The 26,788-nt window shown below is 42.5% G+C and overlaps 1 protein-coding gene across 3 annotated transcripts in view; it reads left to right on the top strand.

Annotated features, from left to right (window-relative positions):
- Positions 1–26,788, top strand: part of LOC141166185 (src substrate cortactin-like) — a 133,789-nt gene that overhangs the window by 31,147 nt on the left and 75,854 nt on the right. For all 3 annotated transcript variants that reach the window (XM_073652634.1, XM_073652636.1, XM_073652635.1), the window contains 3 exons: positions 5,505–5,559; positions 6,937–6,992; positions 8,664–8,718. In XM_073652634.1, coding sequence (XP_073508735.1) covers positions 5,505–5,559; positions 6,937–6,992; positions 8,664–8,718 — 166 coding nt within the window. The remainder of the gene's footprint in view (positions 1–5,504; positions 5,560–6,936; positions 6,993–8,663; positions 8,719–26,788) is intronic.

Here is a 26,788-nt window from a genome sequence, read left to right as displayed (position 1 = left end):
CTTCCCTTTTGAAAACAGCCAACCTGTTACTTCTCTCAAAAAAAAGGGATGATTTTTGGTTTACTTATTTTGAAAATAGCAAATTTGTTGCAGATCATTACTTTTCACTACTAGTTGAGAAGCCATTACATCTTCATGTTCAAAAGTGCTGTTGAACACCTATTTTTGTTCTCTAAATAAAGTGGTACATTTTGGACTCTTTGTGAAAAAGCTTTCATTTACAGTTATATGTAAAAGTTTGGGCACCCCTATTAATCTTAAGCTTAATGTTTTATAAAAATTGGTGTTTTTGCAACAGCTATTTCAGTTTGATATATGTAATAACTGTTGGACACAGTAATGTTTCTGCCTTGAAATGAGGTTTATTGTACTAACAGAAAATATGCAATCTGCATTCAAACAAAATTTGACAGGTGCATAAGTATGGGCACCCTTATCATTTTCTTGTTTTAAATACTCCTACCTACTTTTTACTGACTTACTAAAGCCCTTTTTTTGGTTTTGTAACCTCATTGAGCTTTGAACTTCATAGCCAGGTGTATGCAATCATGAGAAAAGCTACTTAAAATGGCCACTTGCAAGTTGTTCTCCTGCTAGAATCTCCTCTGAAGAGTGGCATCATGGGCTCCTCAAAACAACTGTCAAATGATCTGAAAACAAAGATTATTCAACATAGTTGTTCAGGGGAAGGATACAAAAAGCTGTCTCAGAGATTTAACCTGTCAGTTTCCACTGTGAGGAACATAGTAAGGAAATGGAAGAACACAGGGACAGTTCTTGTTAAGGCCAGAAGTGGCAGGCCAAGAAAAACATCAGAAAGGCAGAGAAGAAGAATGGTGAGATCAGTCAAGGACAATCCTCAGACCACCTCCAGAGAGCTGCAGCATCAACTTGCTGCAGATCGTGTCACTGTGCATCGGTCAACTATACAACGCACTTTGCACAAGGAGAAGCTGTATGGGAGAGTGATGCGAAAGAAGCCGTTTCTGCAAGCACGCCACAAACAGAGTCAGCTGAGGTATGCAAAAGCACATTTGGAGAAGCCAATTTCTTTTTGGAAGAAGGTCCTGTGCACTGATGAAACCAAGATTGAGTTGTTTGGTCATACAAAAAGGCGTTATGCATGGCGGCAAAAAAACATAGCTTTCCAAGAAAAACACTTGCTACCCACAGTAAAATTTGGTGGAGGTTCCATCATGCTTTGGGGCTGTGTGGCCAATGCCGGCACCAGGAATCTTGTTAAAGTTGAGGGACGCATGGATTCCACTCAGTATCAGCAGATTCTTGACAATAATGTTCATGAATCAGTGACAAAGTTGAAGTTACGCAGGGGATGGATCTTTCAGCAAGACAATGATCCAAAACACCGCTCCAAATCTACTCAGGCATTCATGCAGAGGAACAATTACAATGTTCTGGAATGGCCATCCCAGTCCCCAGACCTGAATATCATTGAACATCTGTGGGATCATTTGAAGAGGGCTGTCCATGCTCGGCGACCATCAAACTTAACTGAACTGGAATTGTTTTGTAAAGAGGAATGGTCAAAAATACCTTCATCCAGGATCCAGGAACTCATTAAAACTACAGGAAGCGACTAGAGGCTGTTATTTTTGCAAAAGGAGGATCTACTAAATATTAATGTCACTTTTCTGGTGAGGTGCCCATACTTATGCACCTGTCAAATTTTGTTTGAATGCAGATTGCACATTTTCTGTTAGTACAATAAACCTCATTTCAAGGCAGAAACATTACTGTGTCCAACAGTTATTACATATATCAAACTGAAATAGCTGTTGCAAAAACACCAAATTTTATAAAATATTAAGCTTAAGATTAATAGGGGTGCCCAAACTTTTTCATATAACTGTATCTAGCAAAGGAAACAACTCTTGAAACTCTCCAAAGAGGAATAATTTTTGCAACAGCCTGAGTGAAAAATCCATAGCTTCTTCTGTTTGCACAGCCTGTGTATGAACACCAGCAAAGCAGGCATAAGCCACCAAAAATGGATACATTTTTGACCATTTTTACAATTTAAATAGCCTAAAAAGTCTGCTTCTACAGTGTGTTGTTAAAAAGGCTGTTGGTTACCAATGCTTGCTATCAGTTTTTCCCTATGCAAATAGGTTTAGGTCAATTACACATTATTAAGGCTATGTTTACATTAAAGAGCTCAAAAAGGGTTCAATACAGTCCTGTGAGACCTTCAAAGTGTTATTGTGAGAGAATACCATCCATTTTGTTTGTGGTATCCATTTTGTCCTATAACTTCTGTGTAATGGTGATCAAGTAACACTGATGGGAGGGGAAGTTTCACCTTTCTATTCATGCCCCTAAAGTTACTATTGGTTTATAGTTCGGAGTGAACTATTCCTTTGTCTGTGACCCTATTTAAAGTGCCTACATGTGCAAATGTGGCACCCCAGGGGGTCTGGTTGCCACAGTGGTAGAAATACCATGTCTGAGAGCGAGCATGGGTTTTCCTAGTCAGGAGCACTATTGCATGCAACGCCTCCTGCCCCAGTCCAGGGAGGGGAGGAACCTGCCCTTTATAAACTGGATCTGGGGCGAGGTTAGCAGAGTAGAAAGGGACAGAGGAGCAGCAAGGAGCTCTGTAGGAGACAGGAGCTGAAGGCCAGGGACTGGAGCTAGCAGAGCTCGTCCTGGCCGAAGACGCAGAGAACCGGACACCGGAGTCCGAGGCTGTGAGGATATCCACATCCAGCAGCAAAAACCATCTGGCAGGGGATTTCAGGCCCTCTGGCCATAGAAAGCCCGGAGGCTCAGTCACACGCAAGGGACCGGCACCGCCATCGAGGAGCGGAAGGTACCAAAGGCCCCAAGTCACCAGCCATACGGGTGAGCACCACACGGTACACTCAGGGACGTGGGCTACTACACGACTACAGCAGGGTAGCCAGGAAGAGTGCAGTCAGACGGGAAGGCCTACACCTCCACCTGGCCAGGTGGACTCTTGTTCGCTCACAGACTGACCAGGCCCCTAATGTTAGCCAGTACTCCCGGAAGGGCCTGAGTCGGTTGACAGGGGTAGGGGTACTCGGATACCGGGATGGATGGGTTACTTCTGTGGGGATCACGGTTGGTCGATTCCCGGTTTCGTGCCCTGGACCGTCAGTAAAGGGATGGGGGTCAGGATGATGGGAGAATTGTGTCCTGACGCCTCCTGTGGTAACTGGTAAAGTCGGTTACCAGCGCTGTGTATGGTTGCTGAGGTGATCGGCATACGGCTTGTATGAACGCTATAGGCAGTAATGTCAAAGTAGGCACACACACACATTAAGTCTTTGTTTCAGTACCTTTCTTTTACTGATGTCCGGTAACAGGTACAGTTCAGGAGGGTAACCAGGTTTTCGGTGCAGGTAGAGATATTCACTCTGGAGATTTGTGAGGCCTCCTCTAACACTGTGTGCGTTGTTTGGGATCAGTCCTGCCTTAAGCTGAGCCTGCCACCTTTTACTTTCTTTGGGGTCCTTCTCCACAACTGACAATGAGGACCTTTCCTTGGGGCTACCAATTCTCTTTCTGGGCCCCTGGTCCTATACTTGGTCAAGTTTGGCAAGTCTTTCCCCTTCTTCTTCAGGGGGAGTAAATCCTCCTGATCTGTCTGGGTTTTCTATGCTATTCCTGAATTAATAACAATCTCGCACTCCGGTGTCCGGGTGAGCTAAAGGGATAATAGTTTTATCTCTTTTCTTTCTCCTTCTAGCCTCCGTCCCTCTCTCTAGGGCGCTTCACAACACAGACCTGTTTCCTAGTTCAGGGCTTAACTGGTCCCCGGCCAACAGCTCTCTCTGTCTCTCTCCTCCTTCATCCCTCACAAGACTAACTGCCGCTTTGCTGTCTCCCTGGAAACTGACTCCTCCCCTCAGACCTGGGGTGGAAGGTGTTGTGTGTGCCCAAGTGTACATCTCTCCCTGCACCTATGGATCCTGTAGTAATCCCCCGCAGGGGTGCCACAGGCCTTCTTCATTACCAACAGTAAAGACCCTGAACTGCACTGCACGGACTCTGAGTCATTTCTGCTGCGCCCATGCACCACAACCCTCACCATCTACGCACGCTGCCCTGAGGCTATACTCCTCCCGTGGGGAGTTATACTACCCTCTGCTGGGCACACAACATCAGCCTCAGTGGTCTGCTCCGCAGCGGCGGTTCTCAGTGACCGCAATCCACGGGTGGCGTAGTCGGACATTTCAACATTAAAAACCAAGTAAACAGATCCGCCACTGGTTTGACCACCCTGAGCCACGGGACCGGGTCGCCGCCACGGAGACTACAACCCCCGACAGTACACAGAAACCCGGTTCCGGGTATTCCCCCACACACGGCCCAGGGGGCGCGTCACAAACAAAGCAGAAGCCCTATGAAGCACACTAAACAAGGCTGTGCTGTATTGATTTCTTCGAGATCTCGAAACACACTTTAATATTTGGAGTTCGAAAGACATAGAAAAGAGTGGATTTCGCTCACAGTTATACACTGATTTTTATGGCAATTAGAGGTTTTGCAGTAATTGCGATTCGAATCTATTCACTATGAATCGAAATTTTGAGGAAAATTCGGCTTCAAATTTGAATATCAAATGGTTTGAACATCTCTATCATTGTGTATAAAGGCATGTCTTATCACCAAGCCTGGTACAAAACCGGTCTAAAAAAATAATGAATGTCGTGCAAGCCAAGTTCAGTTTTGTGGTGCAAAATGTGCCAGACATCTGGCAAAAATAGCTCAACAAATTTTCTCCATTATATCAAAACTTAAATGGATATTTCCTAAAAGAACTTGTTACGTTTTTACGCAAATGTTTGGGATTATGAATGTCTATTTGTTGCCTGCCTACAATCATATTTTTATGGCTCCTGTCTAATAAATAAATTTTATTTCCTTGGACTTTTGTTCTTGGGAAGATAAGCTCCAAGAGTTTGGCAGAAGGTTACTTGTCTCTTCCTTCTGAGAACACTTGCTTGCCCGAGCATGTGTAAGGGGGCATCAGGTGAGATAACTGTTTAACCGACATCTGTCCAATGCGTTAAACTTCCATTTAGACATGCAGATAATGAAGGTACCTTTACTAGAACACTCTTTCCCAATTATCAGCCCATATGAACAGGTCTGCAAAAATCCACCAAATGAGAAAAACGCTTCTTTATCAGGTGCCATGATTTTTAAGCTTGCTGAAAAATCAAAGCTATCGGCAGTACATCGTTCTGTATAAATAGATGTGCTGCCAATAACATGATATTCTATTTGCACAGAATGATCTTATTAACAATAATTCTGTGCACGTAGAATTGTGGTAGGCCTGACTAAATAAACCATTGAACAACCCCCAGTCAGCTTGCATGTAGGTAATCGGTGGTCGATAAAAAGCCACAATTGTGCTGTTTAAGTTATTGTAATTAGTAGGAAGAGAATTACTCATATTAGTTCTAAAAGCTACCGGTAGTGTTTCTTATATGTGATATGTCATTTTGTTTTAGTCTGCCGTTGGATTTGATTATAAGGCTCAAATAGAAAAGCATTCATCACAACAAGGTAAGAAAAACTTGTGTCCTTGTGTTACCTTTTATGTTTTTGTGTTACCATTTGTGTTGTGTTTAGAAACTATGAACTATGTCAGGGTAAATTGCAGAGACTATGCCCCAGTGTGCTACCACCTTTGAGGTGTATTACAATATATGTAAAAGTGATTATTATTATTATTATTTATTTATTTTTTTTAAAAGGGCCTAAGACTGGTTTAAGAAATTAAAAGAAATTACACTCATCCCGATCTGTCCTTTGCAGCTCCCATTCCATATTTTACCTGGTTCTCACTTATCTCTATTCTCTGGTCCAGTTTCAACACATAGGAAATGGCAGGAAAGTCCAAGCAGCCACTCACTGTGTCAATCACTAGTTTCAGTGTGTTGAGACCAAACCAGGCTACACCCAAAACTGGTCTCTTTACAATTACCCATATTTTTCGTATTATAAAACGCACTTTTTTCCTCCAAATATGGGAGGAATAAGGGGGTGAGTCTTATAATCCGAAGCGAGCTTACCAGTGGGGTCGGCGGCGGTGGAGCGGGGTCGCAGGAGGCAGGGTCGCTACTTCAGTAGGCTGATAGTGACAGCAGCAGTGGGGCAAACCTGCGATGCCTGGGCGCTCATTAGATGTCAGCACCGGTGAGCAGAGTCCCCTTTCCCAGTTTCCCGCTCAGTTCCCTGCTGTGGTCTTCGGGAAAACGGCAGCCAAAGGCAGCGCATGCGCAGATTAAGTTCTCAGGAGATGAGATCTCGTGCCACTCCTGCTGCCACCAGCCTCTTGAAGCAGTGACCCTGCCTCCTATGACCCTGCTCCACCACCACTACCACCCCCCAGGTAAGCTACCGTTAAAACGGATTATAAGACGCACCACTATTTTATTTTTTTCAAAAAATTGCTATTTTCCACCCCAAAATTGGGGTTCGTCTTATACTTTGGGACTTCTTATAATCTGCAAAATACGGTATTTTCTCTGCTCTGGACAGCTCCTTTTGATATTTTTTATATTTATTGTGTTTTATAGTGTTTACTTGGGTTAATGTGCATTGTAGGCACAATAATATGGATATTATTTCACTTGGAATACAAGAAAACTTCTGTAATATTTAAAAAAAAACTGTACTTAAGTATTAAAAAGAATAAACTTATATAGAAAAATAGAGTGAGTCATTGGTCCACAGACAATTATAATCAGTGTCACTGTAATTCATTTACAAGGTCTTTCCTTGAAGTATCAATTTACCTTAGTTTGAGGAGCAGATAAAGAATGCGATAACACTCCTTAGATACATTACTTGTTTGCTGTTGGAATTCCATAACCCTATTTCCCCTCCAGCTGGTAGTTACTTTTACCATAAGTTCATACTTCATTTTACTCCATACAGATCATTCCAAAGGTTTTGGAGGACGTTTTGGGGTTCAGTCTGACCGTGTGGACAAGGTAATACCATGACACAGTACAAAATTATTTACACATAGGGTGGACAAGACCTTTTATTACTTACTGATAGAGGGAGGACAGCTGGGGGATAAGAAATTAATAGTGTTATGAAGTAGCAGGGATAGGATAAGTAAAAGATAAGTAAAGTAAATATTGTGTAGCAGTTATTCAGCTTTAGTCTTTGATCAGATCACATTTGCGGAATCAAAAAAAATTGCCCATATGGAAACCTTACATTGTCATCTAGTATCAGGTTTAGGCCACGGCCCCACTATCAGTATTTGGTCAGTATTCGGTCAGTATTTTTTCTCAGGAGTGGGAGCCAAAACCAGGAGTGGGTGATAAATGCAGAATCGGTGACTTGTTTCTAGAACTTTTCTCTGATTGTTCCTCACCTGGTTTTGGCTCCCACTCCTGAGAAAAAATACTGACCGAATACTGATCAAATACTGATAGTGGGGCTGTGGCTTAACTATCACTCTTTGCAGATTTGGTGTATATCATGCATCTATTTTTTAAAACTGTTCAGATTTATGTTGGAGGCTGTGTTCAATGCTTCTAATGCAGATTCAGGAAAAAAATATGCTGTGTAGTGTTGAGCGAGTATGTTCTGTTCCGAGTATGCTCGGGCCGAGCTCCGAGTATTTACAGCTGCTCGGTGATATGGTTGAATCGCTCCGTGTGCATGATTTGCAACTGTTTGACAGCTTTATTACATGGGTGGAATGTGTAAGAAATAGACATTCCTCCCATGTAATAAAGCTGTCAAACAGCTGCAAATCATGCACACGGGAGCGATTCAACCATATCACCGAGCAGCTGTAAATACTCGGAGCTCGGCCCGAGCATACTCAGTGAAAGGGTTAATAGAAAATACTCGCTCAACACTAATGCTGTGCTATTTTGTCCGGTAAAGTGCCGTACCCTGTTATTTTCAATGGGATCCATTTGGCATCTCTAAACGCACTAAAACCTCATGTAATCCGCCCGTGATTATGTCAATAAAGTTTTATCAATGCCAAATACCTGAGAATATCAAAAACAAAGCAGTTTGTTTAATACTTGAAGCATCAAAAAGAGCTGAAAACCACAGCTTGAAAAATGTGATAAAGAGAAATTCCTATGTTACAGAATTGTAATATATCCATAAAAATCGGATGCAATACTGATCCACGTGGCATGTGATTTTTTTTCCTAAAGAAAAAAAGTGTGTACATACCCTTATGGTTCTCATTTTTTATGGCTTAAAAAATGGATGCAAAAGATTGACCAAATCTTCCAGGTGTTCATAAGGCACTAAGAGTTGTACAAGATTAGAAACATTTGGGCTGTTGTCTTCTAGGAACTGCGCTGCACATATCCATATGGCTTGTGTCTGGTCTTGGTCCTTAGCTCCATTCATGTGAAAGGGACTAAGATGGATTATACAGAGTCTGTGGACAAGTATGTCATTGTTTTTAGAAGAAAGTAGCCATATTTTTCTAATCTTCTGCTTAGATAATGTACAGTAACTCACAGAGTTGAAGGTTATACTGGCAATAATATATTATTATTATTATTATTATTATTTATTGATGTATTATTATTTGGGTAATGTATTGGATGATAATTATATCGTTGGTTTTCTGATAAAACTGTTTTGTGGTATATTTTTGATGCTGTGTTTTTCAGTCGGCCGTAGGCTTTGAACACAAGGAGCAGTTGCAGAAGCATGCATCCCAGCAAGGTAAGTAATAACAGGAGATGAAAGGAAATGTTAATATTTGGCCAGTTTAAAACATTCTGTGACCGATGTTTTGCATGTAAAAAATCCCAGCATGAGATAATACGGATCAAAGTCTGTCTCAGACTCGCTCAAAAACTAATGCCATTTGGATGGACAAAATGAACATATGGATGTAAAAAACGTACGCACTGATGACATTCCAATTGCATTCATATGAGATTACGGATAAAATATCGTAATTTTTTTCTGGATGTAAAACGGATGATTTTGCATACGCTCATGTCAACCCAGCATAACTGAAATAGAGTCTGGTGCAAAATGAGTAACAACAATATATGTTACCCGTTTTCTATTTAGAGCATATTTTCTTTAGAAAGGTTGTCCACTACTTTTACATTGATGGCCTATCCTTAGGATGAGTCATCAATGTCTGATTGGCCGGGGTCCAACACCCAGCATCCCCGCCGATCAGCTGTTATCGGTGGCTCACTTGCCGAGCTGCTCCGTCTTCTGATAGTGGCCGAGGCTTGGTTCTGCACATCCGCCCCCTATTTAAATCAATAGGAGGCGGATGTGTGGTACCCGGCCGCGGCCACTATCAGAAGACGGAGCAGCTTGGCTAGTGAGTAGTGTTGAGCCACCCCCGTAGTGTTCGAGTTCGGTTCGGTTCGTCGAACACCCGTGTGTTCGCCGAACTGTTCGTCGAACTGTTCGTCGAACACCTTCGAACACCGTTAAAACCAATGGCAGGCAAACAAAAACACATAGAAACACATAGAAAACACCTTCAAAGGTGTCCAAAAGCTGACAAACTGCTCAGAAGACACAACTAACACATGGAAAAGTGACAAGTACATATAGTCATGCGAAAAGAAAAGAGGTGGAGGAGTAAAAGGAGGGGGAGACACAGATATAGGCATGTCATGCCCTTCTAAAATCCAAAAAGTGAGAAGCCGAGACGGCCAGTCCGCTCCTGCCCGTGCCACCTCTGTGTCGCCGGGTTTGTGCCAGAGCCGCGGTGAACCCTGACGGCCAGCCCCCCTCTCCCAATACTGGTGCCTGTCCGCTGGTGGGTCGAGAGAGCCCCCCTGTGGTGGAGGCAGCTCTAAGCTTTTTAATTTAAATTGTCCCTCTAATTTGAATGAATACACTTTAAATCCATTTACAAGGATCTATTGGAGGGCAAGTCTCATGCCAGCAGCCGCGTAATTCCAGCTCCAGTAGCGTCCACTAAAGCTGCTGCAGTTAAAAAGCTTTTATAAGGATCGAGCTCGGCTGTCCACCGCAAGGCATCCTAGTGCCAGTCCCAGCCCCTATGCCTTGGGGTGCCTCCTGATGCTCTTCACTGAGTATCCCGTGGTCCCGAAGCATTTCCTTTGAAAAAATTAAGTGTCCAAACTACAGGTGGTGTAGCTTGCTTAACAGCCGGGATAATCCGCTGACTAGCAGACACTGCTACTAGGCACAAAGTATTTCCTGGGCTAGATGCAGTTAAAAATTTGTAAGTAGATACTCTCGTTGGATGCTGAGAAAGCATTCCATAGAGTCTCCTGGCACGCCATATATGATTCTCTTAAAAAGCTTGGGGTAGGGGTCTAGGGGACCCTTTTATAGCCAAAATCACGGCCCTGTATCACAATACGTCACCTAGGCTGAAGATAAATGGAACTGTAGCACCGAGGGCTCGGTTGCTACAGACGTATTGCACCTCACCCAGAGGTGTGATATCTCACTCTCAGATAAGGATGGAGTGTGGATCAGGACCCGACACCTGCATGCATTACACCACATTGCCGTGGGGCAGGGCGACCAATATGCCCCTGAGATGGGCACGACAGTCCCTGTCCCTGGCTGGAGTGGGGGGAGGGAACACTGAGGAAGGGGAACCCTGCAGTGCAGGAGCAGGGAGGAAGCAGTTCCTGGGTGCATTGAGAAGGGAGTATAAAAGGTGGGCACCATCTTAGTTCAGTGCAGAGAAGTCTGAGCAGAAGTGGCAGGGAGCAGGGGCTCTGCATGAGCTCTGCTCCGGAGGCGGGCCTAGTAACAGAGGCCCAGGCCTGCAAGAGGGAGAAGGAAGGAAGAGGAGCGGAGAAGGCTCCAGGAACGAGGAATGAAGGGATCCCAGGGGTTCGGACGGGCGAGTCGCCACCGCACGCCCGAATCCACCTGCGTGGAGGGGTCAGGCCAAAGGGGGAGACCGGTCCCCGAACTAGTGGAGGCAGGAAACGACCCTCAGCTAGAAACCGGAGGCTCTGACATTTTATGTGGCGCAGCCCCTTGCTCCACCCGCTAGGAAGGCACCACATAGGGTCAGGGAAACTGGCGCCAAGTTTACCAAGAGGAGGCCCGAGGCAGCCGGACAGAAGTGTTGGTAAGAAAGGCCAGACAAAGGACACACAAAGGGGGTCCTGTGAAGCGCTCCAAAGTTATCTGGGAGTTGTCTGAGCCCCTCACCTGGTGAGCACAGTACGACGTGGGCAGCCGTTACCTGCAGACGTGGTCTGGATAATAAGAACTGTGAGTAAAGGCCCTGAACTGCATCACTGACTCCGTGTCGTTACTGCTGCTGCCCTGCACCATCACCCCCATCCTCCGCATACACTGCCCTGAGGCTATACTCCTCCCGTGGGGAGTTATGCTACGCTCTGCTGCACCCACAACACCAGCCTTAGCGGTCTGCCCTGTAGCGGCGGTTCACTCTGACCGCAATCCACGGGTGGCGTAGTCGGACATTTAAACATCAAAACCACATAAATAGTTCCGCCACTGGTTTGACCGCCCTGAGCCACGGAACCGGATCGCCGCCACGAAGACTACAACCACCAGCATCCACCAAAAAGGGTCCGGCTCCGGGTGTCCCAAGGCCCAGGGGGTGCGTCAGAACATTTTCATCACCTTTCACAATCACCAATGGGACAAGGCAGGGATGTCCTCTGTCCCCTCTCTTATACATCCTAGTGACGGAGCACCTGCTCTCATCAATTCGCCATAACCCCAATATTAGGTGGATTGAGGTGGGAGGCACCGAGTACAAGTGCTCTCTATTTGCTGATGATGTCCTAGTATATATCACTCAATCACATATATCCATCCCTGCTGTTATGGCTGAAATAGATCACTTTGTTACATGGTAAAATTTTAAAATCAATGCAGCGAAGTCTGAGGCCCTCGATGTCTCCCTCCCTAAATCCATATAGGATTCCATCCAGTCCAACTTTCCCTTTGCCTGGCCCTCACAGGGTATCAAATACTTAGGAATTCCTATTCATAGAGACCTCTCCCATCTATGTTATCTTAATTTTGGGCCCTTTATTGAACAATTCCATACAGACCACGGTTGGCAAGTTAGAACTGTAAGATTCACTACGTGAACCACTGGTGTTTTGTGGAAAAGCACATGTACACCGCGTTCCAAATTATTATGCAAAAAGTGTTTAGGAGTGATAAGGGAAGAATTTGTTTGTTTGTCAGTTAAACTCATTGATGGTGATGTGTGTCAGGGCTCTTTATATCACTGTAAGCAATTGCAGACACCTGTGCTAATTAGTTTGGCAGGTGTGTCCAATGAAAGGCAAGACTACTTAAGAAGGCTCTCTCACATTATTAAGCAGCCTACATTTTCTGCCAAAATGGGAAAGAAAAAGGATGTGTCGGCTGCTGAGAAGCAACAAATTGTGGAGTGTTTAGGTCAAGGCATGACTACAATCAACATTGTGCGATGATCAGGATGAAGTGTCTTGGCAATCAAGAAGTATGTAGCTGATTCACAGTACACACGTGTGCGTGCTGATAAGGGCAAATTGAGGACTCTTTCCTACAGGCAATTACGTCAGGTTGAAAGAGCAGCGGCAAAAAAGCCTTGTCATAGCAGCAGACAAGTTTTTGAAGCTGCTTGTGCCTCCAACGTCCCCCGAACAACAAGATGCAGGGTCCTTCAGAGGTTTGCAGCTGTGCATACGCCATCCTGTCGACCTCCTCTATCCACTTCACACAAGCAGAAACGGCTCCAGTGGGCCAAACATTACATGAAGACTGATTTCAAAACTGTTTTGTTCACGGATGAGTGCCGTGCAGCGCTCGATGGTCCAGATGAATGGAGTGGAGGATGGCTGGTTGATGGACACCCCACGCAAACACGGCTACAGCGCCAACAAGGAGGAGGTGGAGTAATGTTTTGGGCTGGAATCATGGGGAGAGAGATTGTCGGCCCCTTTAGGATCCCTGAAGGCGCTAAAGATGAACTCCATAATGTATGTGGATTTTCTCAAACAGCACTTCCTGCCATGGTTCAAGAAGAAGAACCGTGTATTTCACAGCAAGATCATTTTTCTGCATGATAATGCACCATCTCATGCTGCACATAAAACATCTGCATCTCTGGCTGATATGGGCATAAAAGGGGACAAACTTATGGTGTGACCCCCATGCTCCCCTGACCTCTACCCCATTCAGAACCTTTGGAGCATCATTAAAAGGAGTGTCTATGATGGCGGGAGGCAGTTCACATCTAAGCAACAGCTCTGGGAGGGTATTCTGTCCTCATGCAAAACAATTGAAGCAGAAACCATCCAAAACCTGACAAATTCAATGGACGAGAGAGTTCAGAAGCTCCTTTCGAACAAGGGGTCCTATGTGAAAATGTAACATCACCTAGAATAAAGTTTTGAGTTGAAAACTGTTTGATTTCAGTTTCTAACAACCTGCTAATGCTTATAATTTCAAAAATGACCATTTTTTTGGTCTTTATTAAAATGAAAAGGTTGATCGAAAAGTTTGGGGGCTCTAAGAGTGTGGCAACCCAGTAGTCATGATTACTTCGAATTCTGACAATATGAGGGTCATGCTGCAGGTAGTGCAGCAAGAAGGCACTTATGTGTCTTGCGCATCTCGGAGCCCCAAAATTATTTTCCGGGCTAGATGCAGCTAAAAATTATTTTTAATTTTAAATCTGGTGAAGCTTATTATAGATGGCCTAATAGGATCAGTGCTGCACACTGCTACAAAGCCCAAATTATTTTCCAGTCAAGATACAGATAAACATGATTAGTAATTTGAAAGCTTAAAACGGTTGGTAGGGTGATTTTAACCAATCATCAAGCTTTTACTCTCCCCAGGATGACACAGGGGTAGAAAAGTCGTTTCGGATCCATGATTTGTTCATCTTTATGAACGTGAGTCTGTCTACATTATCAGTGGAGAGCCGCGTGCGCTTATCTGTCAGCACACCACCAGCAGCGCTGAACACACGTTCAGACAGAACGCTGGCTGCGGGGCATGACAAGATCTCCAAGGCGTAAGTGGCTAGCTCCGGCCATTTATCCAGATTGGAAGCCCAAAAAGAGCAAGGGTCCAGTGACACAGTCGTGGCTTCAATGTTTACTTGGAGATACTCCTGTACCATCGTCTCTAGGCGTTGACTATGTGTCAGACTTCTTGTCTCCTGTGGCCTTGCAAAGGATGGGCTAAAAAAGTGGTGAAATGATTCCGCAAAATTGATGTTACCAGCAGATACTGTGGTTCTGTTACGGTTTGAGTGCTGAACACTTGACGGTCCCACGGTTGGCAAGTTGGAACTGTGAGATTCACTACGTGCACCACTGGTATTTTGTGGAAAAGCACATGTAAGATTCTGCAACAGTCTCTGCTGATACTCCTGCATGCGTGCATCCCTTTCTATGGCAGGAATAATTTCTGCAAATTTACTTTTGTACCGGGGATCTAACAGTGTGGCAACCCAGTAGTCAGGATTATTTCTAATTCTCACAATTCGAGGGTCATTTTGCAGGTAGTGCAGCAAGAAGGCACTCATGTGTGTTGCGCATCCAGGAGCACCAAGTCCCTGTTGTGTTGGTGGCGAGGTAACAATCATGCTTCCTTCCTCTGTCCTCTCCCCCCAACCTCGCACAACAGAAATGTGATCAAGGTCTCCCTCATCTGATGAGTCTTCCATCAGTTCGTCCTCCACTTCTTCCTGGGCTCCTGCACCTTCCTCACTAGTTTGGCTGCTACCATGCGCCCTGGTAAAATCATCTCCCCCACCCTCACATGCCTGCCGCCTTGGTGCTGCCGACCGTCTGGACCTTGCAGATGTTAGCCCTTCCGCATACAACTCCTCCTCCTCTACTTCCTCCACCTCCTCTTGTGCCACCACCTGACTCCGAATTCTGTTTAACATGTGCTCCAGCATGTAAATCACCGGAATAGTCATGCTGATAATGGCATCGTCAGCACTAAACATCTTCGTCGCCATTTCAAAACTGTGCAGAAGGGTGCATAGGTCCCTGATCTGAGACCACTCCTCCAGCGTGATTTGCCCCACCTCTGAATCTCGTTGGCCCAGGCTATACGTCAGAACGTATTGCACCAGGGCTTGTCGGTGCTGCCACAGTCGCTGCAACATGTGCAGAGTTGAATTCCACCGGGTAGGCACATCGCATTTTAGCCGGTGAAGTGGCAGGCCCAACGACTTCTGTAGAGATGTAAGTCGCTGAGCTGCGGGATGCGAACGGCGGAAGTGAGCACACAGCGACCGTGCCCTCTGCAGAAGGCCATCTAGTCTGGGATAGTGGGCTAAAAATTGCTGGACAACCAGGTTCAACACATACAAGGCACGTGTGTGACATTGCCCCGGCGAAGGGCCGCACCCAGGTTTGCAGCATTGTCGCACACGGCCTTCCCTGGTTTCAGGTCCAGTGGAGACAACCATTCATGAAATTGGTTCTCCAGAGCTGACCACAACTCCTCAGCTGTGTGACTCACATTTCCCAGACATTTCAATGTAAAAACCGCCTGATGACGTTGAGCCCTACTGCCAGCTTAGTAAGGAGGTGTGCAGGATCCCTTCTGCGCAGTTAGAAAGCTTGTGGCATGACCAGACAGGCTTTGGGTGCAGGTGGAAGACCGAGAGGAGGTTGAGGAGGCAGAAGCAGTGGAGGAACTTTGACATAAAGAAGATTGACGCACAACTCGTGGGGACGGCAAGACTTGGACAGCAGCCCCTTGTCCTGCTGTCACCATAGTTACCCAGTGCCCAGTCAGCGACATGTAACGCCCCTGTCCATGCCTACTCGTCCAAGTGTCTGTGGTGAAATGCACCCTGTCACACACAGAGTTTCTCAAAGAAGCGGTGATGTTGTGTGCGACATGCTGGTGGAGCGCAGGCACACCTTTCTTTGAGAAGTAGTGCCGACTGGGCATCTGGTACTGGGGCACTGCGACGGACATAAGGTCTCGAAAATCCTCTGTGTCCACCAGGCGGAAAGGCAGCATTTCTGTAGCCAAGAGCTTGCAGATGGTGAAATTCAACCTCTTAGCTTTCTCATGGCTAGGAGGAAATGGTCTTTTACTTGTCCACATCTGAGGGACCGAGGGCTGGCTATTGTGCTTAGACGGGGTTGATAAGGGTGTCCTCGGCAAACTGCCGGTCTGTGAGGAAGATGCAGGCGGACATGTTAGGTTGCCTTGATCCAAAGGTGGTGCTATCGATGTCGGACAGCGCTCAAGACCAGCTGGTGTTACCACCTCCAAAGAAAATGATGACCTGCCAATCACGCTGGCTGTTGCGGGTAAAGAGGTGGCAGGTCTGCGCCCCAAAACAGGTGTGACTGCTGTCCCCCCAGTCACAGAGGATGAAGAGGCCGCGGATGCACAAGATATGGCAGACGGTGGTTGGCCCGGACGGCTAGGCCGCATTGTAGCACACTGAGCTTCCCACTGCAACTTATGCTTCATGTCCATGTGCCGGTTCATGCATGAAGTACTCAAACTATGTATTTTTTGGCCTCTACTTAGCTTTTGCTGACAAATGTTACAGATAACACGAGTTGGGTCATCTTTATCGATCTGAAAAAATGCCCAGGCTATGCAAGGCTTAGCACCCATGCGACCTGAAGAGCCACCACGACTTGTGGTGAGAGGCAGAGTTGTGTTTGAGGATGCAGTTGTTGACGTGCTTCCAGTACTACGTCTCTGTCCAGGAAGGCGCAACCTGACCTCGTCGTCACTAGCATCTTCCTCCACCTCCTCTGCTGACCTCATCTCTTGGCTGACTGTGGGTTGACAGTATGTGGGATCTCCGACCTCATCATCATCACCCTGTGCGTTATCACACCCGTCGTCCTCAGAGCCAACCTGTTCCTGCCCTGACAAAAAACTAAAGTTGTCGCTCCAATCAGGTATTTGAGTCTTATCATCGTCTTCCTCATTGTCTCCACCAACAGGAGTTACAGTTTGGGAATGAGGGTCTACATTATGGTCAGAACCTTCTGCGTCTGGTCCTGGATCCGACTCATAAAGATTCTGGGCATCAGTGCAGATCATTTCCTCGTCTGGATTCACAGAAGCGCTGAAGTCGACCTCTGATTCCCAGGCTATAGTATGAGTAAACAGCTCTGCAGACTCAACCATCTGTTCTACCTCATACTCAGACGGGCAGCTGGAGATTTGGGAGCTGTGAGGAAGCAAGTGCGATTTGGGTGACACCTTTGAGGACTGGAGTATTTGTGATGTTGAAGTTGATGTGGAGGAGAGCCCACTTAAAGGAGCACTTGATATCCGTTGAAGCACCTGCTGTTTTTGTGCCTCATCTGGAATTTGTAGCGATTGGCGTGGCCGTAAGAAAGGGATCTTATCACATTGTCCGCTAAAAGAAGTAGACATTTTAGTTTGGCTGGAAGATGGTCTTTCTTCTGCACCTACCCCACGGACACAACCTTTTTTCCCCTTCCCAACACGCCTATTCCCCTTTCAACCAGCAGCAGGCCTTTTTCCACTCATTTTGGTGGTTAACTAATTCACAACTCTGGAGTTGTTTGCACAAAAAAACAATGGATGGTAACCGAGCAGAGCTGAGTGGCCAAACTGTGGTATTAGGCCAAAACTATTGGCTGGGTTAGATGCAGAAAAAAATTATTTTTAATTTGCAACCTGATGGAGGTCAGTATAGATGGACTAATAGACCAAGTCCCACACACCGCTAGAAGCCCAAATATTTTTTCAGAGCTAGATGCAGAAATTTTTTTTATTCAATTTGCAACCTGATGGAGGTCAGAATAGATGGACTAATAGACCAAGTCCCACACACTGCTAGAAGCCCAAATATTTTTTCAGAGCTAGATGCAGAAAAAAATTATTTTTAATTTGCAACCTGATGGAGGTCAGTATAGATGGACTAATAGACCAAGTCCCACACACTGCTAGAAGCCCAAATATTTTTTCAGAGCTAGATGCAGAAAAAAATTATATTCAATTTGCAACCTGCTGGAGGTCAGTATAGAAGGACTAATAGAACAAGTCCCACACACTGCTAGAAGCCCAAATATTTTTTCAGAGCTAAATGAAGAAAAAAATTATTTTTAATTTGCAACCTGATGGAGGTCAGTATAGATGGACTAATAGACCAAGTCCCACACACTGCTAGAAGCCCAAATATTTTTTCAGAGCTAGATGCAGAAAAAAAATATTTTTAATTTGCAACCTGATGGAGGTCAGTATAGATGGACTAATAGAACAAGTCCCACACGCTGCTAGAAGCCCAAATATTTTTTCAGAGATAAATGAAGAAAAAAATTATTTTTAATTTGCAACCTGATGGAGGTCAGTATAGATGGACTAATAGACCAAGTCCCACACACTGCTAGAAGCCCAAATATTTTTTCAGAGCTAGATGCAGAAAAAAATTATTTTTAATTTGCAACCTGATGGAGGTCAGTATAGATGGACTAATAGACCAAGTCCCACACACCGCTAGAAGCCCAAATATTTTTTCAGAGCTAGATGCAGAAAAAAATTATATTCAATTTGCAACCTGCTGGAGGTCAGTATAGAAGGACTAATAGAACAAGTCCCACACACTGCTAGAAGCCCAAATATTTTTTCAGAGCTAAATGAAGAAAAAAATTATTTTTAATTTGCAACCTGATGGAGGTCAGTATAGATGGACTAATAGACCAAGTCCCACACACTGCTAGAAGCCCAAATATTTTTTCAGAGCTAGATGCAGAAAAAAATTATTTTTAATTTGCAACCTGATGGAGGTCAGTATAGATGGACTAATAGACCAAGTCCCACACACCGCTAGAAGCCCAAATATTTTTTCAGAGCTAGATGCAGAAATTTTTTTTATTCAATTTGCAACCTGATGGAGGTCAGTATAGATGGACTAATAGACCAAGTCCCACACACTGCTAGAAGCCCAAATATTTTTTCAGAGCTAGATGCAGAAAAAAATTATTTTTAATTTGCAACCTGATGGAGGTCAGTATAGATGGACTAATAGACCAAGTCCCACACACTGCTAGAAGCCCAAATATTTTTTCAGAGCTAGATGCAGAAAAAAATTATTTTTAATTTGCAACCTGATGGAGGTCAGTATAGATGGACTAATAGACCAAGTCCCACACACCGCTAGAAGCCCAAATATTTTTTCAGAGCTAGATGCAGAAAAAAATTATATTCAATTTGCAACCTGATGGAGGTCAGTATAGATGGACTAATAGAACAAGTCCCACACACTGCTAGAAGCCCAAATATTTTTTCAGAGCTAAATGAAGAAAAAAATTATTTTTAATTTGCAACCTGATGGAGGTCAGTATAGATGGGCTAATAGACCAAGTCCCACACACTGCTAGAAGCCCAAATATTTTTTCAGAGCTAGATGCAGAAAAAAAATATTTTTAATTTGCAACCTGATGGAGGTCAGTATAGATGGACTAATAGACCAAGTCCCACACACCGCTAGAAGCCCAAATATTTTTTCAGAGCTAGATGCAGAAATTTTTTTTATTCAATTTGCAACCTGATGGAGGTCAGTATAGATGGACTAATAGACCAAGTCCCACACACTGCTAGAAGCCCAAATATTTTTTCAGAGCTAGATGCAGAAAAAAATTATTTTTAATTTGCAACCTGATGGAGGTCAGTATAGATGGACTAATAGACCAAGTCCCACACACTGCTAGAAGCCCAAATATTTTTTCAGAGCTAGATGCAGAAAAAAATTATTTTTAATTTGCAACCTGATGGAGGTCAGTATAGATGGACTAATAGAACAAGTCCCACACGCTGCTAGAAGCCCAAATATTTTTTCAGAGATAAATGAAGAAAAAAATTATTTTTAATTTGCAACCTGATGGAGGTCAGTATAGATGGACTAATAGACCAAGTCCCACACACTGCTAGAAGCCCAAATATTTTTTCAGAGCTAGATGCAGAAAAAAATTATTTTTAATTTGCAACCTGATGGAGGTCAGTATAGATGGACTAATAGACCAAGTCCCACACACCGCTAGAAGCCCAAATATTTTTTCAGAGCTAGATGCAGAAAAAAATTATATTCAATTTGCAACCTGCTGGAGGTCAGTATAGAAGGACTAATAGAACAAGTCCCACACACTGCTAGAAGCCCAAATATTTTTTCAGAGCTAAATGAAGAAAAAAATTATTTTTAATTTGCAACCTGATGGAGGTCAGTATAGATGGACTAATAGACCAAGTCCCACACACTGCTAGAAGCCCAAATATTTTTTCAGAGCTAGATGCAGAAAAAAAATATTTTTAATTTGCAACCTGATGGAGGTCAGTATAGATGGACTAATAGAACAAGTCCCACACGCTGCTAGAAGCCCAAATATTTTTTCAGAGATAAATGAAGAAAAAAATTATTTTTAATTTGCAACCTGATGGAGGTCAGTATAGATGGACTAATAGACCAAGTCCCACACACTGCTAGAAGCCCAAATATTTTTTCAGAGCTAGATGCAGAAAAAAATTATTTTTAATTTGCAACCTGATGGAGGTCAGTATAGATGGACTAATAGACCAAGTCCCACACACCGCTAGAAGCCCAAATATTTTTTCAGAGCTAGATGCAGAAAACAATTATATTCAATTTGCAACCTGCTGGAGGTCAGTATAGAAGGACTAATAGAACAAGTCCCACACACTGCTAGAAGCCCAAATATTTTTTCAGAGCTAAATGAAGAAAAAAATTATTTTTAATTTGCAACCTGATGGAGGTCAGTATAGATGGACTAATAGACCAAGTCCCACACACTGCTAGAAGCCCAAATATTTTTTCAGAGCTAGATGCAGAAAAAAATTATTTTTAATTTGCAACCTGATGGAGGTCAGTATAGATGGACTAATAGACCAAGTCCCACACACCGCTAGAAGCCCAAATATTTTTTCAGAGCTAGATGCAGAAATTTTTTTTATTCAATTTGCAACCTGATGGAGGTCAGTATAGATGGACTAATAGACCAAGTCCCACACACTGCTAGAAGCCCAAATATTTTTTCAGAGCTAGATGCAGAAAAAAATTATTTTTAATTTGCAACCTGATGGAGGTCAGTATAGATGGACTAATAGACCAAGTCCCACACACCGCTAGAAGCCCAAATATTTTTTCAGAGCTAGATGCAGAAAAAAATTATATTCAATTTGCAACCTGATGGAGGTCAGTATAGATGGACTAATAGAACAAGTCCCACACACTGCTAGAAGCCCAAATATTTTTTCAGAGCTAAATGAAGAAAAAAATTATTTTTAATTTGCAACCTGATGGAGGTCAGTATAGATGGGCTAATAGACCAAGTCCCACACACTGCTAGAAGCCCAAATATTTTTTCAGAGCTAGATGCAGAAAAAAAATATTTTTAATTTGCAACCTGATGGAGGTCAGTATAGATGGACTAATAGACCAAGTCCCACACACCGCTAGAAGCCCAAATATTTTTTCAGAGCTAGATGCAGAAATTTTTTTTATTCAATTTGCAACCTGATGGAGGTCAGTATAGATGGACTAATAGACCAAGTCCCACACACTGCTAGAAGCCCAAATATTTTTTCAGAGCTAGATGCAGAAAAAAATTATTTTTAATTTGCAACCTGATGGAGGTCAGTATAGATGGACTAATAGACCAAGTCCCACACACTGCTAGAAGCCCAAATATTTTTTCAGAGCTAGATGCAGAAAAAAATTATTTTTAATTTGCAACCTGATGGAGGTCAGTATAGATGGACTAATAGAACAAGTCCCACACGCTGCTAGAAGCCCAAATATTTTTTCAGAGATAAATGAAGAAAAAAATTATTTTTAATTTGCAACCTGATGGAGGTCAGTATAGATGGACTAATAGACCAAGTCCCACACACTGCTAGAAGCCCAAATATTTTTTCAGAGCTAGATGCAGAAAAAAATTATTTTTAATTTGCAACCTGATGGAGGTCAGTATAGATGGACTAATAGACCAAGTCCCACACACCGCTAGAAGCCCAAATATTTTTTCAGAGCTAGATGCAGAAAAAAATTATATTCAATTTGCAACCTGCTGGAGGTCAGTATAGAAGGACTAATAGAACAAGTCCCACACACTGCTAGAAGCCCAAATATTTTTTCAGAGCTAAATTTTGAAAAAAATTATTTTTAATTTGCAACCTGATGGAGGTCAGTATAGATGGACTAATAGACCAAGTCCCACACACTGCTAGAAGCCCAAATATTTTTTCAGAGCTAGATGCAGAAAAAAAATATTTTTAATTTGCAACCTGATGGAGGTCAGTATAGATGGACTAATAGAACAAGTCCCACACGCTGCTAGAAGCCCAAATATTTTTTCAGAGATAAATGAAGAAAAAAATTATTTTTAATTTGCAACCTGATGGAGGTCAGTATAGATGGACTAATAGACCAAGTCCCACACACTGCTAGAAGCCCAAATATTTTTTCAGAGCTAGATGCAGAAAAAAATTATTTTTAATTTGCAACCTGATGGAGGTCAGTATAGATGGACTAATAGACCAAGTCCCACACACCGCTAGAAGCCCAAATATTTTTTCAGAGCTAGATGCAGAAAAAAATTATATTCAATTTGCAACCTGCTGGAGGTCAGTATAGAAGGACTAATAGAACAAGTCCCACACACTGCTAGAAGCCCAAATATTTTTTCAGAGCTAAATGAAGAAAAAAATTATTTTTAATTTGCAACCTGATGGAGGTCAGTATAGATGGACTAATAGACCAAGTCCCACACACTGCTAGAAGCCCAAATATTTTTTCAGAGCTAGATGCAGAAAAAAATTATTTTTAATTTGCAACCTGATGGAGGTCAGTATAGATGGACTAATAGACCAAGTCCCACACACCGCTAGAAGCCCAAATATTTTTTCAGAGCTAGATGCAGAAATTTTTTTTATTCAATTTGCAACCTGATGGAGGTCAGTATAGATGGACTAATAGACCAAGTCCAACACACTGCTAGAAGCCCAAATATTTTTTCAGAGCTAGATGCAGAAAAAAATTATTTTTAATTTGCAACCTGATGGAGGTCAGTATAGATGGACTAATAGACCAAGTCCCACACACTGCTAGAAGCCCAAATATTTTTTCAGAGCTAGATGCAGAAAAAAATTATTTTTAATTTGCAACCTGATGGAGGTCAGTATAGATGGACTAATAGACCAAGTCCCACACACCGCTAGAAGCCCAAATATTTTTTCAGAGCTAGATGCAGAAAAAAATTATATTCAATTTGCAACCTGATGGAGGTCAGTATAGATGGACTAATAGAACAAGTCCCACACACTGCTAGAAGCCCAAATATTTTTTCAGAGCTAAATGAAGAAAAAAATTATTTTTAATTTGCAACCTGATGGAGGTCAGTATAGATGGGCTAATAGACCAAGTCCCACACACTGCTAGAAGCCCAAATATTTTTTCAGAGCTAGATGCAGAAAAAAAATATTTTTAATTTGCAACCTGATGGAGGTCAGTATAGATGGACTAATAGACCAAGTCCCACACACCGCTAGAAGCCCAAATATTTTTTCAGAGCTAGATGCAGAAATTTTTTTTATTCAATTTGCAACCTGATGGAGGTCAGTATAGATGGACTAATAGACCAAGTCCCACACACTGCTAGAAGCCCAAATATTTTTTCAGAGCTAGATGCAGAAAAAAATTATTTTTAATTTGCAACCTGATGGAGGTCAGTATAGATGGACTAATAGACCAAGTCCCACACACTGCTAGAAGCCCAAATATTTTTTCAGAGCTAGATGCAGAAAAAAATTATTTTTAATTTGCAACCTGATGGAGGTCAGTATAGATGGACTAATAGAACAAGTCCCACACGCTGCTAGAAGCCCAAATATTTTTTCAGAGATAAATGAAGAAAAAAATTATTTTTAATTTGCAACCTGATGGAGGTCAGTATAGATGGACTAATAGACCAAGTCCCACACACTGCTAGAAGCCCAAATATTTTTTCAGAGCTAGATGCAGAAAAAAATTATTTTTAATTTGCAACCTGATGGAGGTCAGTATAGATGGACTAATAGACCAAGTCCCACTCACCGCTAGAAGCCCAAATATTTTTTCAGAGCTAGATGCAGAAAAAAATTATATTCAATTTGCAACCTGCTGGAGGTCAGTATAGAAGGACTAATAGAACAAGTCCCACACACTGCTAGAAGCCCAAATATTTTTTCAGAGCTAAATGAAGAAAAAAATTATTTTTAATTTGCAACCTGATGGAGGTCAGTATAGATGGACTAATAGACCAAGTCCCACACACTGCTAGAAGCCCAAATATTTTTTCAGAGCTAGATGCAGAAAAAAATTATATTCAGTTTGCAACCTGATGGAGGTCAGTATAGATGGACTAATAGACCAAGTCCCACACACTGCTAGAAGCCCAAATATTTTTTCAGAGCTAGATGCAGAAAAAAATTATTTTTAATTTGCAACCTGATGGAGGTCAGTATAGATGGACTAATAGACCAAGTCCCACACACCGCTAGAAGCCCAAATATTTTTTCAGAGCTAGATGCAGAAAAAAATTATATTCAATTTGCAACCTGCTGGAGGTCAGTATAGAAGGACTAATAGAACAAGTCCCACACACTGCTAGAAGCCCAAATATTTTTTCAGAGCTAAATGAAGAAAAAAATTATTTTTAATTTGCAACCTGATGGAGGTCAGTATAGATGGACTAATAGACCAAGTCCCACACACTGCTAGAAGCCCAAATATTTTTTCAGAGCTAGATGCAGAAAAAAATTATTTTTAATTTGCAACCTGATGGAGGTCAGTATAGATGGACTAATAGACCAAGTCCCACACACCGCTAGAAGCCCAAATATTTTTTCAGAGCTAGATGCAGAAATTTTTTTTATTCAATTTGCAACCTGATGGAGGTCAGTATAGATGGACTAATAGACCAAGTCCCACACACTGCTAGAAGCCCAAATATTTTTTCAGAGCTAGATGCAGAAAAAAATTATTTTTAATTTGCAACCTGATGGAGGTCAGTATAGATGGACTAATAGACCAAGTCCCACACACTGCTAGAAGCCCAAATATTTTTTCAGAGCTAGATGCAGAAAAAAATTATTTTTAATTTGCAACCTGATGGAGGTCAGTATAGATGGACTAATAGACCAAGTCCCACACACCGCTAGAAGCCCAAATATTTTTTCAGAGCTAGATGCAGAAAAAAATTATATTCAATTTGCAACCTGATGGAGGTCAGTATAGATGGACTAATAGAACAAGTCCCACACACTGCTAGAAGCCCAAATATTTTTTCAGAGCTAAATGAAGAAAAAAATTATTTTTAATTTGCAACCTGATGGAGGTCAGTATAGATGGGCTAATAGACCAAGTCCCACACACTGCTAGAAGCCCAAATATTTTTTCAGAGCTAGATGCAGAAAAAAAATATTTTTAATTTGCAACCTGATGGAGGTCAGTATAGATGGACTAATAGACCAAGTCCCACACACCGCTAGAAGCCCAAATATTTTTTCAGAGCTAGATGCAGAAATTTTTTTTATTCAATTTGCAACCTGATGGAGGTCAGTATAGATGGACTAATAGACCAAGTCCCACACACTGCTAGAAGCCCAAATATTTTTTCAGAGCTAGATGCAGAAAAAAATTATTTTTAATTTGCAACCTGATGGAGGTCAGTATAGATGGACTAATAGACCAAGTCCCACACACTGCTAGAAGCCCAAATATTTTTTCAGAGCTAGATGCAGAAAAAAATTATTTTTAATTTGCAACCTGATGGAGGTCAGTATAGATGGACTAATAGAACAAGTCCCACACGCTGCTAGAAGCCCAAATATTTTTTCAGAGATAAATGAAGAAAAAAATTATTTTTAATTTGCAACCTGATGGAGGTCAGTATAGATGGACTAATAGACCAAGTCCCACACACTGCTAGAAGCCCAAATATTTTTTCAGAGCTAGATGCAGAAAAAAATTATTTTTAATTTGCAACCTGATGGAGGTCAGTATAGATGGACTAATAGACCAAGTCCCACACACCGCTAGAAGCCCAAATATTTTTTCAGAGCTAGATGCAGAAAAAAATTATATTCAATTTGCAACCTGCTGGAGGTCAGTATAGAAGGACTAATAGAACAAGTCCCACACACTGCTAGAAGCCCAAATATTTTTTCAGAGCTAAATGAAGAAAAAAATTATTTTTAATTTGCAACCTGATGGAGGTCAGTATAGATGGACTAATAGACCAAGTCCCACACACTGCTAGAAGCCCAAATATTTTTTCAGAGCTAGATGCAGAAAAAAAATATTTTTAATTTGCAACCTGATGGAGGTCAGTATAGATGGACTAATAGAACAAGTCCCACACGCTGCTAGAAGCCCAAATATTTTTTCAGAGATAAATGAAGAAAAAAATTATTTTTAATTTGCAACCTGATGGAGGTCAGTATAGATGGACTAATAGACCAAGTCCCACACACTGCTAGAAGCCCAAATATTTTTTCAGAGCTAGATGCAGAAAAAAATTATTTTTAATTTGCAACCTGATGGAGGTCAGTATAGATGGACTAATAGACCAAGTCCCACACACCGCTAGAAGCCCAAATATTTTTTCAGAGCTAGATGCAGAAAAAAATTATATTCAATTTGCAACCTGCTGGAGGTCAGTATAGAAGGACTAATAGAACAAGTCCCACACACTGCTAGAAGCCCAAATATTTTTTCAGAGCTAAATGAAGAAAAAAATTATTTTTAATTTGCAACCTGATGGAGGTCAGT

Source organism: Phyllobates terribilis, unplaced genomic scaffold (assembly GCF_046119375.1).
Source record: "Phyllobates terribilis strain yellow unplaced genomic scaffold, ASM4611937v1 Scaffold_11__3_contigs__length_659146591, whole genome shotgun sequence".
NCBI lineage: Eukaryota > Metazoa > Chordata > Amphibia > Anura > Dendrobatidae > Phyllobates > Phyllobates terribilis.
This window is presented reverse-complemented; position numbering and strand designations above follow the sequence as displayed.